This window comes from Engystomops pustulosus, chromosome 4 (genome assembly GCF_040894005.1).
Source record: "Engystomops pustulosus chromosome 4, aEngPut4.maternal, whole genome shotgun sequence".
In the NCBI taxonomy this organism is placed as follows: domain Eukaryota; kingdom Metazoa; phylum Chordata; class Amphibia; order Anura; family Leptodactylidae; genus Engystomops; species Engystomops pustulosus.
The window spans coordinates 190,994,529-191,011,487 of record NC_092414.1 but is presented as its reverse complement, the minus strand read 5'-3'; the positions used below and the strand labels follow the sequence as shown (position 1 = coordinate 191,011,487).

Sequence of the window (16,959 nt, the reverse complement as noted above, 5' to 3'; positions counted from 1 at the left end):
TTTAACCCTACTTATACGTGAGTGGACATCGAGTGATTGCCTTGACTGGTAGGGCACCTGCTGTCATGGGCCACTACTGGATTCTTCACCTCAACGAGTCTCATATGCATTGGCTGTACATTGGTGAACGGCCACCACTACATCTCCGAAGCCCTCATATCCTATTCCCAATATTCAACCACGAGACATACACTCACCGGCCACTGTATTAGGTACACCATGCTAGTAACGGGTTGGACCCCCTTTTGCCTTCAGAACTGCCTCAATTCTTCGTGGCATAGATACAACAAGGTGCTGGAAACATTCCTCAGAGATTTTGGTCCATATTGACATGATGTCATCACACAGTTGCCGCAGATTTGTCGGCTGCACATCCATGATGCGAATCTCCCGTTCCACCACATCCCAAAGATGCTCTATTGGATTGAGATCTGGTGACTGTGGAGGCCATTTGAGTCCAGTGACCTCATTGTCATGTTCAAGAAACCAGTCTGAGATGATTCCAGCTTTATGACATGGCGCATTATCCTGCTGAAAGTAGCCATCAGATGTTGGGTACATTGTGGTCATAAAGGGATGGACATGGGCAGCAACAATACTCAGGTAGGCTGTGGTGTTGCAACGATGCTCAATTGGTACCAAGGGGCCCAAAGAGTGCCAAGAAAATATTCCCCACACCATGACACCACCACCAGCCTGAACTGTTGATGGATCCATGCTTTCATGTTGTTGACGCCAAATTCTGACCCTACCATCCGAATGTCGCAGCAGAAATCGAGACTCATCAGACCAGGCAATGTTTTTCCAATCTTCTACTGTCCAATTCCGATGAGCTTGTGCAAATTGTAGCCTCAGTTTCCTGTTCTTAGCTGAAAGGAGTGGCACCCGGTGTGGTCTTCTGCTGCTGTGGCCCATCTGCCTCAAAGTTTGACGTACTGTGCGTTCAGAGATGCTCTTCTGCCTACCTTGGTTGTAACGGGTGGCGATTTGAGTCACTGTTGCCTTTCTATCAGCTCGAACCAGTCTGCCCATTCTCCTCTGACCTCTGGCATCAACAAGGCATTTCCGCCCACAGAACTGCCGCTCACTGGATGTTTTTTCTTTTTCGGACCATTCTCTGTAAACCCTAGAGATGGTTGTGCGTGAAAATCCCAGTAGATCAGCAGTTTCTGAAATACTCAGACCAGCCCTTCTGGCACCAACAACCATGCCACGTTCAAAGGCCTCAAATCACCTTTCTTCCCCATACTGATGCTCGGTTTGAACTGCAGGAGATTGTCTTGACCATGTCTACATGCCTAAATGCACCATGTGATTGATGTTGCCGCCATGTGATTGGCTGATTAGAAATTAAGTGTTAACGAGCAGTTGGACAGGTGTACCTAATAAAGTGGCCGGTGAGTGTATGTGAACAATGATCATCCAATGACTGGCACACACCACACACCTCTTATATATCACTGTATACACGCTATACACCCAGGCCCCAAATTCTGTAGCTCCAGTCCATATCTATAATTTCTAGTCCAGAAGTAACTCAAACTAAGGCCGCATTCAGATGGCTATTGTGAAGATGTAGCCGGATATATGTCCTGATAGATGCCTATGTGACCGGGGTGGCACTAACATACCGTACATGGGAAAAAGATAGACCATGCTCTATCTTTCCCAGTGTTTTTGGCAATGGAGAGGGGAGGGGTGAGCAGAGCTCATCCCTGCTCCTCTCCAGCAGACGTGTGCTCGCCCATGCTGCGGCAGGGCCCATGATACGGCAGGGCGAGCACACTTTCGAACAAATGTAGCCTAAGGTAACCTGCACATAACGTGGGGGGTCCATGTGGACAGTTGACACCCCCAGGAAGAAGCGACGGCGAAACGTGCGTCAGGGTGTTGTGCTGGTTTTCAAGTCTCTCCCCTTAAATCTTTTATGATGTCACGCTCGGGTGGGTAATATGAATTTGCATAATTTTGGTCATGTCTATTTGGACATGATATTGGAGATGTATATACATTGATTTACTTAGGGCCACCACCACCACATTTCTTTGTGCTTTTGTGGAATTTTTATTGTAGCTTTTAATAATTTGTCTTGATTGCTATAATTTGTGTTAATAAAGATTGATATTATTGTTTTATTCCAAGTTGTGTCATAGTCTATGACTATTGGGGGACTCTAGTCCTATATACCTATATTGGTATTGTTCATGTGGACAGTTGTTTCCAGCCTATAGGAGTGCCACACACCTACTGATGACCATAATAAAAGGCTACACGGATAGGAATACAAGGAAGAATAGGATCTGCTCTATTTTTTATGTCTCTAGCACTCGCCTCCTGACTAGGGTTCTGGATTCAAAGTCCTTGTGCATAAGCCAATAAAACGTAATGGGGATGTGTGCTAGATATAGAATATATGGCCAGCACACGTCCCCATTTCATTATTGTGCAGTAGCCTTATGAAGATTTATGAATCAGTTTCTCCCTTGTCCCCCACCCCAACTTATATAAACTATACAACAGAACAAGTACATGCAACTCCTATATCCATATATACCTCCAAAATAAAAACATATGGGGTCCACTATCAACAAAGGAGACGGCTAGACTAGAAAACACTGAAGATAAAGCCTGAACGAACTAGAGAGGCCAGTCCAACACATTTTTTCACACTCCAGAAACTGGACCTTTAATGGGTCACCAAGAATATTCACCCTTTGGAATTTCGTGCTGCGTAGAGTTTGAACGTTGTGCATTGTATGTGAAGAACCTGACCACTTCTGCCGCCCCTCGCATCATCAGCACAAGCTCCAACATATGACCCTCCTAAGAATGGGTCAAACATGAATAACAGGACAAACCTGAAGAATGTCAAACCCAAAAAAAAAAAACCCATGCAAAACATGTTGTGCTCATTCCCGAGTGTTTCATTGTAAACCCATATTCAATTATGTTCAAAACGTGATTGAAGCGCGCCGCAAATGTGACCTGTTCCTCCGGTATCCAGCACCAAGACCCCGTCGAGCACTAGGCCACGCTCAGCCAGCTACTCAGGAACTAAAGGGAATCCAGCTGCCCCCAAGCCCAAAAAGTCTAGGCCCTGGTGGGGGATAATGCACATAATGGGACAGATTTACTTACCCGGTCCATTCGCGATCCAGCGGCGCGTTCTCTGCGGTGGATTCGGGTCTGGCCGGGATTCACTAAGGCAGTTCCTCCAATGTCCACCAGGTGGCGCTGCTGCGCTGAAGTACGCTGAAATGCACTCAAGTACACCGGCCTATTCCTGGTGAAGGTAAGTGCAAGCTCCGCAACACTTTTTGTTTTTTAAATGCGGCGGTTTTTCCGAATCCGTCGGGTTTTCGTTCGGCCATGCCCCCCGATTTCCGTTGCGTGCATGCCAGCGCCCATGCGCCAAAATCCCGGGGCAATACAGGGAAAATCGGCACAAATCGGAAATATTCGGGTAACACGTCGGGAAAACGCGAATCGTGCCCTTAGTAAATGACCCCCAATATTTTTATATAATGCAAGGACTTCCTTCCTCTGTAAGGTGTGCAGTCAGTGGGGTCAGGCCCACATACAAGCATGTATCTATGGACTGCACACAAGGCCTAACTACTACAAAGAATCAGGAAGGTATCAAAGAGACAACTTCCTTCTTAAATTAAAACTTATCTACTGTAGTCTAGGAGTTACCTCTATGAAGCATAGTTACACTAAGCAGAAAGCTTTATTCGTAATATATCAAGTGGCAGAACCTATGTCCCTCGAGTAGCAGTGCTTGTACCAACCACCTATTGTAGAGATAATAATAATTCTTTATATATAGGAGTGCCACACACCTACTGATGACCATAATAAAAGGCTACACGGATAGGAATACAAGGAAGAATAGGATCTGCTCTATTTTTTATGTCTCTAGCACTCGCCTCCTGACTAGGGTTCTGGATTCAAAGTCCTTGTGCATAAGCCAATAAAACGTAATGGGGATGTGTGCTAGATATAGAATATATGGCCAGCACACGTCCCCATTTCATTATTGTGCAGTAGCCTTATGAAGATTTATGAATCAGTTTCTCCCTTGTCCCCCACCCCAACTTATATAAACTATACAACAGAACAAGTACATGCAACTCCTATATCCATATATACCTCCAAAATAAAAACATATGGGGTCCACTATCAACAAAGGAGACGGCTAGACTAGAAAACACTGAAGATAAAGCCTGAACGAACTAGAGAGGCCAGTCCAACACATTTTTTCACACTCCAGAAACTGGACCTTTAATGGGTCACCAAGAATATTCACCCTTTGGAATTTCGTGCTGCGTAGAGTTTGAACGTTGTGCATTGTATGTGAAGAACCTGACCACTTCTGCCGCCCCTCGCATCATCAGCACAAGCTCCAACATATGACCCTCCTAAGAATGGGTCAAACATGAATAACAGGACAAACCTGAAGAATGTCAAACCCAAAAAAAAAAAACCCATGCAAAACATGTTGTGCTCATTCCCGAGTGTTTCATTGTAAACCCATATTCAATTATGTTCAAAACGTGATTGAAGCGCGCCGCAAATGTGACCTGTTCCTCCGGTATCCAGCACCAAGACCCCGTCGAGCACTAGGCCACGCTCAGCCAGCTACTCAGGAACTAAAGGGAATCCAGCTGCCCCCAAGCCCAAAAAGTCTAGGCCCTGGTGGGGGATAATGCACATAATGGGACAGATTTACTTACCCGGTCCATTCGCGATCCAGCGGCGCGTTCTCTGCGGTGGATTCGGGTCTGGCCGGGATTCACTAAGGCAGTTCCTCCAATGTCCACCAGGTGGCGCTGCTGCGCTGAAGTACGCTGAAATGCACTCAAGTACACCGGCCTATTCCTGGTGAAGGTAAGTGCAAGCTCCGCAACACTTTTTGTTTTTTAAATGCGGCGGTTTTTCCGAATCCGTCGGGTTTTCGTTCGGCCATGCCCCCCGATTTCCGTTGCGTGCATGCCAGCGCCCATGCGCCAAAATCCCGGGGCAATACAGGGAAAATCGGCACAAATCGGAAATATTCGGGTAACACGTCGGGAAAACGCGAATCGTGCCCTTAGTAAATGACCCCCAATATTTTTATATAATGCAAGGACTTCCTTCCTCTGTAAGGTGTGCAGTCAGTGGGGTCAGGCCCACATACAAGCATGTATCTATGGACTGCACACAAGGCCTAACTACTACAAAGAATCAGGAAGGTATCAAAGAGACAACTTCCTTCTTAAATTAAAACTTATCTACTGTAGTCTAGGAGTTACCTCTATGAAGCATAGTTACACTAAGCAGAAAGCTTTATTCGTAATATATCAAGTGGCAGAACCTATGTCCCTCGAGTAGCAGTGCTTGTACCAACCACCTATTGTAGAGATAATAATAATTCTTTATATATCGCACACAGATGACGCAGCGCAGCACAGAGCATGGCAAATCAGTCCCTGTAGGGCTCACAATCTAACCAACCTACCAGTTTGTTTTGGATTGTAGGAGGAAACCGGAGGACCCAGAGGAAACCCACATAAACACGGAGATAACATACAGACTCTTTGCAGATGTTGACCTGGATGGGATATCATATGAACCCAGGACCTCAGCGCTGCAAGGCTGTAGTGCTGACCACTGAGCCACGTGCTGCCCCTGATAAGCTTTGAGTTGTTACAATGCTCTGAAAACCCCTTTAAGAGTGATGCTATAATAATCAGAGTTATCTCTGGAATCTCTTGGAAAATAGAGACATGGCAGGCACCAGGTGGACCTGTTTTTTCCCTGGAGATCAGGAGCAGCTTCTCAAATACAAGTTGAGGACCACACCCTGAGCTAATCACCGTGTACAAACTACATTATATTAGCTAGACTTTCACTATTCTAAGTTTTCAATAGGGCAGTCCATATCTATAATCATAAGGCCAGTTCTAGAATGCTGGGAGAATTCAACTCTGAGGTCTGTACAATTGGTAACTAGTACAAGGTAAGCAAAGCAAGATCCTCCTGAGGCTCAGATGGAAGGGTGCCAGAAGGTGCAGTCATAACTCCAATTTCTATTAGCAAGGTGTATAGCAAAAGACATAAATCATTCAGCAGGTTATACGTTATACTCAGTATTGAAGACATATGATCTGTAACAGTGGCCTCAGGTTTCAGTTTCATTAGGGCCAAAAACAATCACCAAACCACATTGTCTATGTTGGGTCTAAGCTCCTGTAGATGATTGTACATTGTGATCTATGCTGGTTGCTTGCAGCTGCCAGAGTCCCACTTTGGGATATAACAACTAAAGATGGAGTAGTACATGTTATTGAAACTAGACGATCGGAAATCGGAAAATCATCTTTCTGTTCAAGAAATAGACGTGCACCTCGCCACTTATTTCCCACAAGGAACGAGTTTGAGAAATCTTTGTTCTTGAGCAGAAATTGGATTGTATTTGTGGTAACTTGTAGGTGCTTTCTTGAGCTCCTTAGGCCGGTGACAGATGTGGTGTTTTTGTCGCAATTTCTAAAATCGGAATGCTTGATGTGCATTGAATGCATGTGGCCGTGTCTTTTGGTGATCTTGTTCTCTCTGCTGTTGTTGGTGGACAAAAGCATTGGGATACCTACTGAAGATTTTTATGAAATTACATTCTTAAGGCCTAGTCACATTAATGTTAGACCAGGAAGCTACAATAAAAGCAATAATTAATGGATCAATTCATAAAAGCCTCTCCGATTGGCCGGTTAAGAAGGAAGTAGAGCATATTTTAGGCTCAGAAGTTTGTATGGCCTCCACGTGTCTGTATGGCCTCCCTACAATGTGTAGGCATGCTCCTGATGAGGCTCGATAGTGTGTGTGGTCTCCACATGCCTGTATGGCCTCCCTACAATGTGTGGGCACGCACCTGATGAGGCTAGATAGTGTGTGTGACCTCCACATGCCTGTATGGCCTCCCTACAACGTGTGGGCACGCACCTGATGAGGCTAGATAGCGTGTGTGGTCTCCACATGCCTGTATGGCCTCCCTACAATGTGTGGGCACGCACCTGATGAGGCTAGATAGTGTGTGTGACCTCCACATGCCTGTATGGCCTCCCTACAATGTGTAGGCATGCCCCCACTGAGGCCCGATAGTGTGTGTGGTCTCCACATGCCTGTATGGCCTCCCTACAATGTGTGGGCACGCACCCGATGAGGCTAGATAGTGTGTGTGACCTCCACATGCCTGTATGGCCTCCCTACAATGTGTAGGCATGCCCCTGCTGAGGCCCGATAGTGTGTGTGACCTCCACATGCCTGTATGGCCTCCCTACAACTCTTGTCATTCTTCTGATGAGGCAGCGGATGTTCTGTTTCACTCCTTCATGGATGGAACGAGACATGGTGTACCAGATGTACTGGATTGGATTCAGGTCTGGGGAAAGGTAAGACCAGTCCACAGAATTAATGCCTTCATTATGGAGGAGCTGCTGACACACTACAGCCACAAGAGGTCTTGCCTGAAGAAATTCATCACTTGCATATGGTGTGACAATGGGTCTATGGATCTCATCTCAGAACCTAATGGTAGGCAGGGAACCTCTAGTTAGCACATGAAGGGCTGTGTGGTCATTCAAAGAAATGCCTTTCCACACCATTACTGACCCACTGAAAAAACAGTGGAGGATGCTGCGGGCAGAAGAACGTTCTCCATGGTGTCTCTAAACTCGTGCTTAGTGTGAGCCTGCTCCCATGCTAACTGTTGCTCTGATTCATTCTAGACTAGACTACTGTTACTCCCTACTAATCGCTCTTCCACTCGCTAAACTCTCTCCTCTACAATCCATTCTTATTGTAGCAGTCAGGTTCGTCTTTCAGACCAAATGCTACACGGATGCCTCCAGTTAGTGCCAGTCACTGCACTGGTTGTCCTTTCAAATATAGTTTAAAATAATAACCCTCATCCACAAAGCTCTGCATAATGCTGCACCTCACTAGCTCTCTTCTCTCATCTAAGTCTATCACCCAACCTGTGCTCTTCGATCTGCCAGTGATATTAGATTAATCTCTACCTTAATTCGAACCTCTCATGCACGTCTCCAGGACTTCTCCCGAGCTGCACCAATTCTCTGGAATGCCCTTCCTTGGACTCTAAGACTGTAAGCTCTTGTGTCACCCCCTTCATCCTCATAGACTGTAAGCTCTTGTGTCACCCCCTTCATCCTCATAGACTGTAAGCTCTTGTGTCCCCCCCCATCCTCATAGACTGTAAGCTCTTGTGTCACCCCCTCATCCTCATAGACTGTAAGGTCTTGTGTCACCCCCTCATCCTCATAGACTGTAAGCTCTTGTGTCACCCCTCATCCTCATAGACTGTAAGCTCTTGTGTCACCTCATCGTCATAGACTGTAAGCTCTTGTGTCCCCCCTCATCCTCATAGACTGTAAGCTCTTGTGTCACCCCCTCATCCTCATAGACTGTAAGCTCTTGTGTCACCACCTCATCCTCATAGACTGTTATCTCTTGTGTCACCCCTCATCCTCATAGACTGTAAGCTCTTGTGTCCCCCCTCATCCTCATAGACTGTAAGCTCTTGTGTCACCACCTCATCCTCATAGACTGTTATCTCTTGTGTCACCCCTCATCCTCATAGACTGTAAGCTCTTGTGTCACCCCCTCATCCTCATAGACTGTAAACTCGAAGAGCACTAAGAAAATGTAACAGTTTAAAATAATAACCCTCATCCACAAAGCTCTGCATAATGCTGCACCTCACTATCTCTCTTCTCTCATCTAAGTCTATCACCCAACCTGTGCTCTTCGAACTGCCAGTGATATTAGATTAATCTCTACCTTAATTCGAACCTCTCATGCACGTCTCCAGGACTTCTCCCGAGCTGCACCAATTCTCTGGAATGCCCTTCCTTGGACTCTAAGACTGTAAGCTCTTGTGTCACCCCCTTCATCCTCATAGACTGTAAGCTCTTGTGTCACCCCATCATCCTCATAGACTATAAGCTCTTGTGTCACCCCTCATCCTCATAGACTGTAAGCTCTTGTGTCACCTCCTCATCCTCATAGACTGTAAGCTCTTGTGTCACCCCTTCATCCTCATAGACTGTAAGCTCGTGTGTCAACCCTCATCCTCATAGACTATAAGCTCTTGTGTCACCTCCTCATCCTCATAGACTGTAAGCTCTTGTGTCACCTCCTCATCCTCATAGACTGTAAGATCTTGTGTCACCCCTCATCCTCATAGACTGTAAGTTCTTGTGTCACCTCATCCTCTTAGACTGTAAGCTCTTGTGTCCCCCCTCATCCTCATAGACTGTAAGCTCTTGTGTCCCCCCCCCCTCATCCTCATAGACTGTAAGCTCTTGTGTCACCCCCTCATCCTCATAGACTGTAAGCTCTTGTGCCCCCCCCTCATAGACTGTAAGCTCTTGTGTCACCCCTCATCCTCATAGACTGTAAGCTCTTGTGTCACCTCATCGTCATAGACTGTAAGCTCTTGTGTCCCCCCTCATCCTCATAGACTGTAAGCTCTTGTGTCACCCCCTCATCCTCATAGACTGTAAGCTCTTGTGTCACCACCTCATCCTCATAGACTGTAAGCTCTTGTGTCACCCCCTCATCCTCATAGACTGTAAGCTCTTGTGTCACCCCCTCATCCTCATAGACTGTAAGCTCTTGTGTCACCCCCTCATCCTCATAGACTGTAAGTTCTTGTGTCACCCCCTCATGCTCAGACTGTAATCTCTTGTGTCACCCCTCATCCTCATAGACTGTAAGCTCTTGTGTCCCCCCTCATCCTCATAGACTGTAAGCTCTTGTGTCACCCCCTCATCCTCATAGACTGTAAGCTCCTGTGTCACCCCCTCATCCTCATAGACCGTAAGCTCTTGTGTCACCCCCTCATCCTCATAGACTGTAAGCTCTTGTGTCACCCCCTCATCCTCATAGACTGTAAGCTCTTGTGTCACCCCTCATCCTCATAGACTGTAAGCTCTTGTGTCACCCCCTCATCCTCATAGACTGTAAGCTCTTGTGTCACCCCCTCATCCTCATAGACTGTAAGCTCTTGTGTCACCCCCTCATCCTCATAGACTGTAAACTCGAAGAGCACTAAGAAAATGTAAAAGTGAGGAAAACAACATTCACATTCATAAAGATTGAGCACAGAGGTGTGGACTGTGATCCCCACCTACAGAACCTCTCCTTTATAGGGATAGCTCATTGCTTCTCATTTCTTCCTGTCGTCTGTTCCATTTGCAAAACAGCAGGAGAATCTGATTCACAACCATCATAACCGGACAGGATTTCACAGAAATGTCTGTGACTTTGAGTAACATGGAGCTGTTTATTTTTTTGAGGAGTGTATTTATGGACCTTGATGCCCTTTCCACCCAAAATATACTGAAGACCTATTGAAGGGCCATCAACATGACAACATTGGAGTGAATGGTTCTCTGATTTTGACCAGAATACTCTGTTGATGAGCTGCATCTGTCCCAAATATACAGCATATTGCAAGTATAAGGTGAGCAGTGGTGGAGGAATGGGGGCTGAATTATTTGCCTGAATTCAGTGAATGTGGGGCATCAAAAAGATTCAGGCAAATTTAGGTTTAGGGGTTTTTTAGGTCACTTTTCAAAAAAGGGGTGAGGTGAAAAGCGGTTTCTACCGGATCCAAAAACTGACACAAAAAGGCTCAAGCTACAATTGACTCCCATCCCTGACGAGTCCTGTGCTGTACTATAACAAGGTGGGCCACTCCTAGAAAGTTTGGGGGCACCTGACTGATAAATTTTGGCAGTCCCCACAGAATGATAATCTGGCTGTGTGTGCACAGTAAGTTCCCTGCACCTGGGAAGCCCTCTTTGGAGCCCCCTAAACACCGTCACACTAAACCCCCCCTCCCCTGATGGTGGCCCTGCTCTTGATACAAGCCCCCTGACGATTAAGGCTGGGTTCACATTTCGTTTTGTTCCGGAATCCCCCTATTCCTCATGTGTCTTTACAACGTATGGCAAGGACGTATCCCGCTGTGTGCCTATACAGTGATAAGGGCGCCATACTGTACCCAGGGAAAAGAAAGGACATGTCCTATGTTACCCCTGAATACAGCATATATCACTATGGAGAGTACATTGAGCTCCGAAACGTAAATCAAATTGGGACGTGTGAACGTGTCCCAAATTCTCAACGCAAATTAATTTTTTGATACAGCGCGTTACTAAACCCAACCTATGTAGCCTGTCACACCTACTGCTTATCCATTGCCATGTGCTCTATATTATCCCACTGCCTACATGTCTTCACTCCATTCACCCCCCCCCCCCTCATAATAAACAAGGTGATGAACGACCTTATTCTTATGAACACCCCATAACCCTCCTCAGACCCGGTTCACATGGTGCGTTGCGTTTTTGACACATTCCTAAAGGCTTCAGCCGTGATCACATGCTGAGATTTTTCACTGCAAAACGCTGCATGTGATCACGGCTGAATCCGTTGGAATGCGTAAAAAAAACCGCATGGCATCGTGTGACCGCGGCTCAGGAATCGCGCCGTCCATCAGCATCCTGCGTCACACACATCCCTGCGCCACCCACTACCGCGCCTTCCCAGGCCCCGCCCACTTACCTTATGTAGGCCACGCCCATCATACAGTCATTCCACCAACGATTGGTTGGTACGATCTTTGATTTCGCGCCCCTGATGCCCTGACCGCGCGCGGGTGGGCGTGCCGGGGGCGGAGTCAGAGCCGCATATAATAGCCGCCGAGCCGCCTTCTGTAGGTTCTTTTCGGTTGTTCTCTCGCACCGGAAGGCATCGCTCTGAGCATCCGCGACCCTGCACCATGGCTAAGGTTTTCTTCGACATCGCCATCGATGGCCAGCCCGCCGGCCGCATCATTATGGAGGTGAGGACAGGGACACTTTTAGTGCTACGTTTTCATGTTCTGCTGATTCATTCGCACAATGGGTGGGGGCGTCACGTGGTGCGGCTTTGGCGCCGAGGATTTTTTATTTCCTCGTCTATGCAAACCAAGATTAATCGCATTGTACGGTATCTTGCACAATCGGCCGATCATTTCTAGCTGCAGCAGCGGGGGGTCATGGCGGACCTGCAGGGGCTGTAATCCCCCGGTTACCGGCTTATTATTGGCGATTGTAATAACAGCAGAGGGGCGTGGTCGGTATCTTCTTGCCCCGCCCTCGTCTCGGCAGGCTGGTGGGCGGGGCTTGCGGGAAGGAATCCATTTTGGGCAGGGTGCTTGTGTAAAATGTCTGCTTCCTCCTCTGTATCTTCCTGGTGGAGGATGGGGGCGCCATCTTATCTAGCGATGCGGGCGTGGGCTGCAGCTTGCGTTTTTGTTTCTGAGCTGTGAGCACTGTTCACACTGCTGGAGACATTTGATGCAGTTTTTGAGGGATAAAAGTTGGAAAAAATGTTGCATTAGACAAGTTTTGTAATAAAACATGTTAAAAATCTTGTTAAACAGTCCTTTTACATGGACGCACATGGGATTGTGATTACTCTGCAGTTTTGCAGCGTAGTTGAATTTTTCTTAATTTTTACCCATAATTATAGTTTAGTGGATGGCACAGGGTGCAGTACTGCGCCCTATAATGGCTGCTGTGTAGCACATGAGGGATAGCGGAGGGGAGGGTGGCCATATTTGGACTCGTGGGTGACCACTTCATCTATCCCCACATTTATATAGGCCAACCAGGGGTAGTACTGACATGAAGGGGTTATTATTTCGTGGGGTATCCTCTCATGAGGTTATGACCTCATCTGGGGTCAATCAGGAGTTCAATACATCAAACCCCTACCTGGGAGACTATCCTCCTCCCTTAATAATGTCTTGGGCAATGTCTCAGTATTCTGAATATAGTATAAAATGGGTTTTAGTTCCTTGTCTCCGTGTCTGAAGGTTATTGCAGCATTAGGTGTCTGCTGAAAACAATGGGGTCTCCCTGTGCACCAATCACACGTCTTGTATTGCATGGTCTGTAGGGGTTCATGTGCCATGCAGCATCTGTGCAACAAGGATGTCTCCAACAACATGGCTGCCGAGCTCTTGCTGTATATAACATTCTGCTACTCCAGATTATTCCATTTCGGTTGCCCCTCCCTTCTTGGTGCCTATCCCTGTCTGTCGGGGTGTACCTGGAGGGCACACTAGTGAATAATCTGACGTGACTGGTAGCCTTTCATGTGTCTAAGCCCCTAGACCCCGGCTATGGCATCCTGCATGACAATGACCTAGAGCCGGAGGCATTTGCCACATGCCGGCCTACATAAACAGACCGCACGGCTGATTCCCTCGGCTTAGTCGGGTCTTCTGCTCTGCCGGGACGTCTCTCTAATCACATCTCTTTGGTTTCTTTGCAGCTGAGACCAGATGTCGTCCCCAAGACCGTTGGTAAGGAGCCATTTATCCAAATGTTGGGGCTGGGGATAAAATGGATCATATGATGGAGCATTGTCAGTAATTCACATCTTGTATTTCTGTAGAGAACTTTGTTGCGCTGTGCACTGGAGAGAAAGGATTCGGCTACAAGGGCTCCTCCTTCCATAGAATCATCCCCAACTTCATGTGCCAGGTATGTACAAGCCCCTGCACCCTGGGAATCACAAAGGGCCCCATAGATCTGTGCAGGAAGAGCTTCAACCACTGGGGAGGCTTATTTTAGGTTTAATCTGCAGTCGTTACTTTCCTTCCACAGCTGGATGAGGACTTGTTTTTTTATTTTATTTTTGCAAACAACTTTGTTTAGTTTTACTTGCTTATCCACCTGTCTGTAAAGGGTTTTTAAGCCTGTAGTAGTCATTCTCCATGTTGTGGTATTTTACCATTTCTATAATTTTTGGCAGTGAACTTGTATGGCTGTGATTATTCATACAACATACTTGCCATTCCTTTTTGGCTTACTGTCAGTGAGTGGGGAGAGATGTTGTGCCATTTCACATCCGCACACTGGGGTGTGTAAAGGTCTGAAGGCCTTAACGCTGCAGTGGTGAACATTTCATATCTAGCTTAAAATGTGTGTCCATACTATGTACCTCCAAAGATGTGGGGACGTTTCAGCTGCTGAACCTCCGCAATGGGCAGAACAGGGAATTTCAAGCTTCCTGCATCTCCTGTCTTCTGCATGGGAAGTGATATGGGACTTCTCCCTTGATTTCCATAAGGCACAGCCTTGTTGAAGTGAAGGTACATGATGTATGTGAGCGTGACATCTTCCATCAGTGGATGTGTCCTATTAAGAAGTTCTATTAAGGACTTGTAGTATAACTATCCTGCAGAGATATAGTTAAAAAGCTATGGAAATTACCCTGGGGTGCTCAGACTACAGCACCTAAGTTCCTCAGGGGATTTTTATTTTTGTGCACACATGTATTGCCTTTGTTTTCTTGAACTACCATTAGAAGCCACGGGTGTAGTGGCTCTACAGTTATGTGCATCTCTTTACATTGTGTATTTTGTAGGGTGGAGACTTCACTAACCACAATGGAACTGGCGGAAAGTCCATCTATGGAAACAAGTTCCCTGATGAGAACTTCACCCTGAAGCACACCGGACCTGGAATCCTGTCTATGGCTAATGCTGGACCAAACACAAATGGTTCCCAGTTCTTTATCTGTACTTCCAAAACCGACTGGTGAGTTACTGCAGCTATCTCCTTGCTGTCTGTTTTAAGAGTGGCCGGTAACTTTGCCATAGTTAAATTGGATGCCCATTGACCCAAGTATAGTGGTTGATGGTATCTTAATGCTGGTGGAGTTGCAGAAATGGTATAGCAGAGCTGTGCTGTTTTTGCAACACCAGCCAGTACTGAAACTATTCAGTAATCTGCTATGGCTATTTCCTAACTAGATGTTACTCATGTGGGAGATGCGCAGGTTTTGGGCCTCTTATGGTGTTTAACCCATGTCACTTTTTTTGTTCAGGCTGGATGGAAAGCACGTGGTGTTCGGCAAAGTCACTGAAGGTCTTGACATTGTAAAGAGAATGGAATCCTGCGGCCAGAACAGCGGAAAACCAACCAAGAAAGTTGTCATCGCCGACTGCGGTCGGTGCTAGGGACCACCTCCCGTCTTACATCACAAGCATTCCTTATTCCCTGACTGCTTCGGATTCATTCGGTTATTACAAGGCTTTGTGGACTGCTGGAGCGTAACATTACACACTGAAACATCTTTTTGGTTTTCAAATTCATTTTTTTTTTTTCATAAGTTCTGTCAGCAGAACACTGAGATTAAATAAAAGAGAAAACAATGAAATTGATGTATTGGCCCTGCCTCTTTTATATCACAGCTGTCTGGGTTGGGTTAGACATTTTGCAGGGTTCTAGACAATGACCCCCACATTTGTGTGTGTATGATGGGTGTAGTTGTGCCCATATGATTACAGCTGGATTATGCCTAGTATTTCTAGTGTAGAAAAATCTACTTTTATTTGCAGTTCTTGGTTCTCACTAGTACATGAATTACTGGCAGATTTAGGACATGTCCACATGTGGTGGTTTGAGATGCAATCTCAATAAGGGTGTGGTCACATGGCAGTAACAAATGCGCTCTTAAACCCATCAGAACAGCTAAATAGACTTGCCTTGTAGCTGGTAATGCTGCATAAACGCATCAAGGGCGACTTAATTGGGCAAATCTCCTCAGCTTTTCCGATGCATTTGAAAACTCATGCTTTTCCATGTGTGACTGCACCCCAGGGCTCAATTTGTGTTTACGTGTAAAGTTGCATTTCTGTTACATTTTAATAGTGGAAATGCTCTGGTGGAGCCTTGTATATCAAAATGCCATGTGTGGATGCAGCAAGAACAGATTCCCAACTGGACAGCACGGTTTCAATATTGTTGCATCTCTTCAGTACAGTGTAGGGAACTGACTTGGCTGTGAGTTCTTCATACAGAGGTTTTTAAAGTTGAGCAGCTAGAACACTTGTTTTCATACTTGTGTCCACTGCTATGCTGTAGGTGAGTGGCCATGTAGTACTTGGAAATTGGGAGTATTAGAAACCTATTATAGGGAAGTATTCTGTACAGACCACACAATAAACACTGCCTAATAGTTAGGACACTTCACTATCCCTGCCCAGTGATATTATGTAGAGGGTAATGCGTCATTAACATTCCCATAATCAATGTAACTGCCCTAAAGTAAAAAAATATACACAACAGTTAAGACTTAGTCAGACATGACTGAGATACAGGTTAAGAACAAATTCCTTTAAAGCAGGCCTGATGTGTTCTGAAAGATGCAATACTTCTCTTTAATATGACACGAGCATGTTCTAGGAGCTTTAGAACAGTTTTGTTTTTTTGGGGGGGGGGGGGGGGGGTTGGCGGGAGAAATGGGAGAAGTCTGTTTGGAATAGACTGCAGTAGCAAGTTCAGTGATCTGCACATTCTGCAAGTATCTTCACCTGCACAAGATCCTATTGGGCCTAGAAGCTTGTTTCTATAGTTTCCCTCAATTTTACTAATATACTAATTTCCACTTTCTAATAGATCATTGGATTTTGGTCTCAGTTCAGTATCAGTATATGTTGAGTGAGATGAAGACTAGTAGTTCAGTCAGTGCTCTTAAATGATTTCCTTTGATGAAAAGGGGGTTGATTTATCAAAACAGGAAGTGTCCTTGTTTCCCATAGCAACCAGTCACTGTGCAAGATTCCAGGATATCCTTTCCATATCAGGAAGTATCTCACAGCACAGATGTGCTCCTAATATCCCCCTCTACTACCTCCTAAAACCACAAAGTTGGAGAACGCTGTATTGTTATGTTCCTGTTATTCACACTGCAAATATCTAAATTACCTACACACTTGTATCTCCTGCATAGTCTGCCTGGAAGTGTAGGGTGGATGGTGTCAGCCTTTTTTGGGAGCTGGTCCCTTTCATATGAGGAATTAAAACACGATGGTTAATTTGTGCATTTCCAGGA

At 46.0% G+C, this 16,959-nt stretch overlaps 1 protein-coding gene across 1 annotated transcript; it reads left to right on the top strand.

Moving 5' to 3' along the window:
- The first annotated feature begins 11,777 nt into the window (after positions 1–11,777).
- On the top strand, positions 11,778–15,286 carry LOC140127870 (peptidyl-prolyl cis-trans isomerase-like). Its single transcript, XM_072149041.1, has 5 exons — positions 11,778–11,911; positions 13,390–13,420; positions 13,513–13,601; positions 14,488–14,660; positions 14,950–15,286. Exons 1-5 carry the CDS (start codon positions 11,849–11,851, stop codon positions 15,080–15,082), a joined length of 489 nt encoding a protein of 162 aa, XP_072005142.1. The 5' UTR covers positions 11,778–11,848; the 3' UTR covers positions 15,083–15,286.
- Positions 15,287–16,959: the final 1,673 nt, after the last annotated feature.

Excerpts from the sequence above, each read along its gene's own strand:
- LOC140127870 (XM_072149041.1), top strand. The coding sequence starts at position 11,849 with ATGGCTAAGGTTTTCTTCGACATCGCCATCGATGGCCAGCCCGCCGGC. Across the intron at positions 11,912-13,389 it reads CCGGCCGCATCATTATGGAG|CTGAGACCAGATGTCGTCCC; the intron begins GTGAGGACAGGG and ends GTTTCTTTGCAG. Across the intron at positions 14,661-14,949 it reads TGTACTTCCAAAACCGACTG|GCTGGATGGAAAGCACGTGG; the intron begins GTGAGTTACTGC and ends TTTTTTGTTCAG.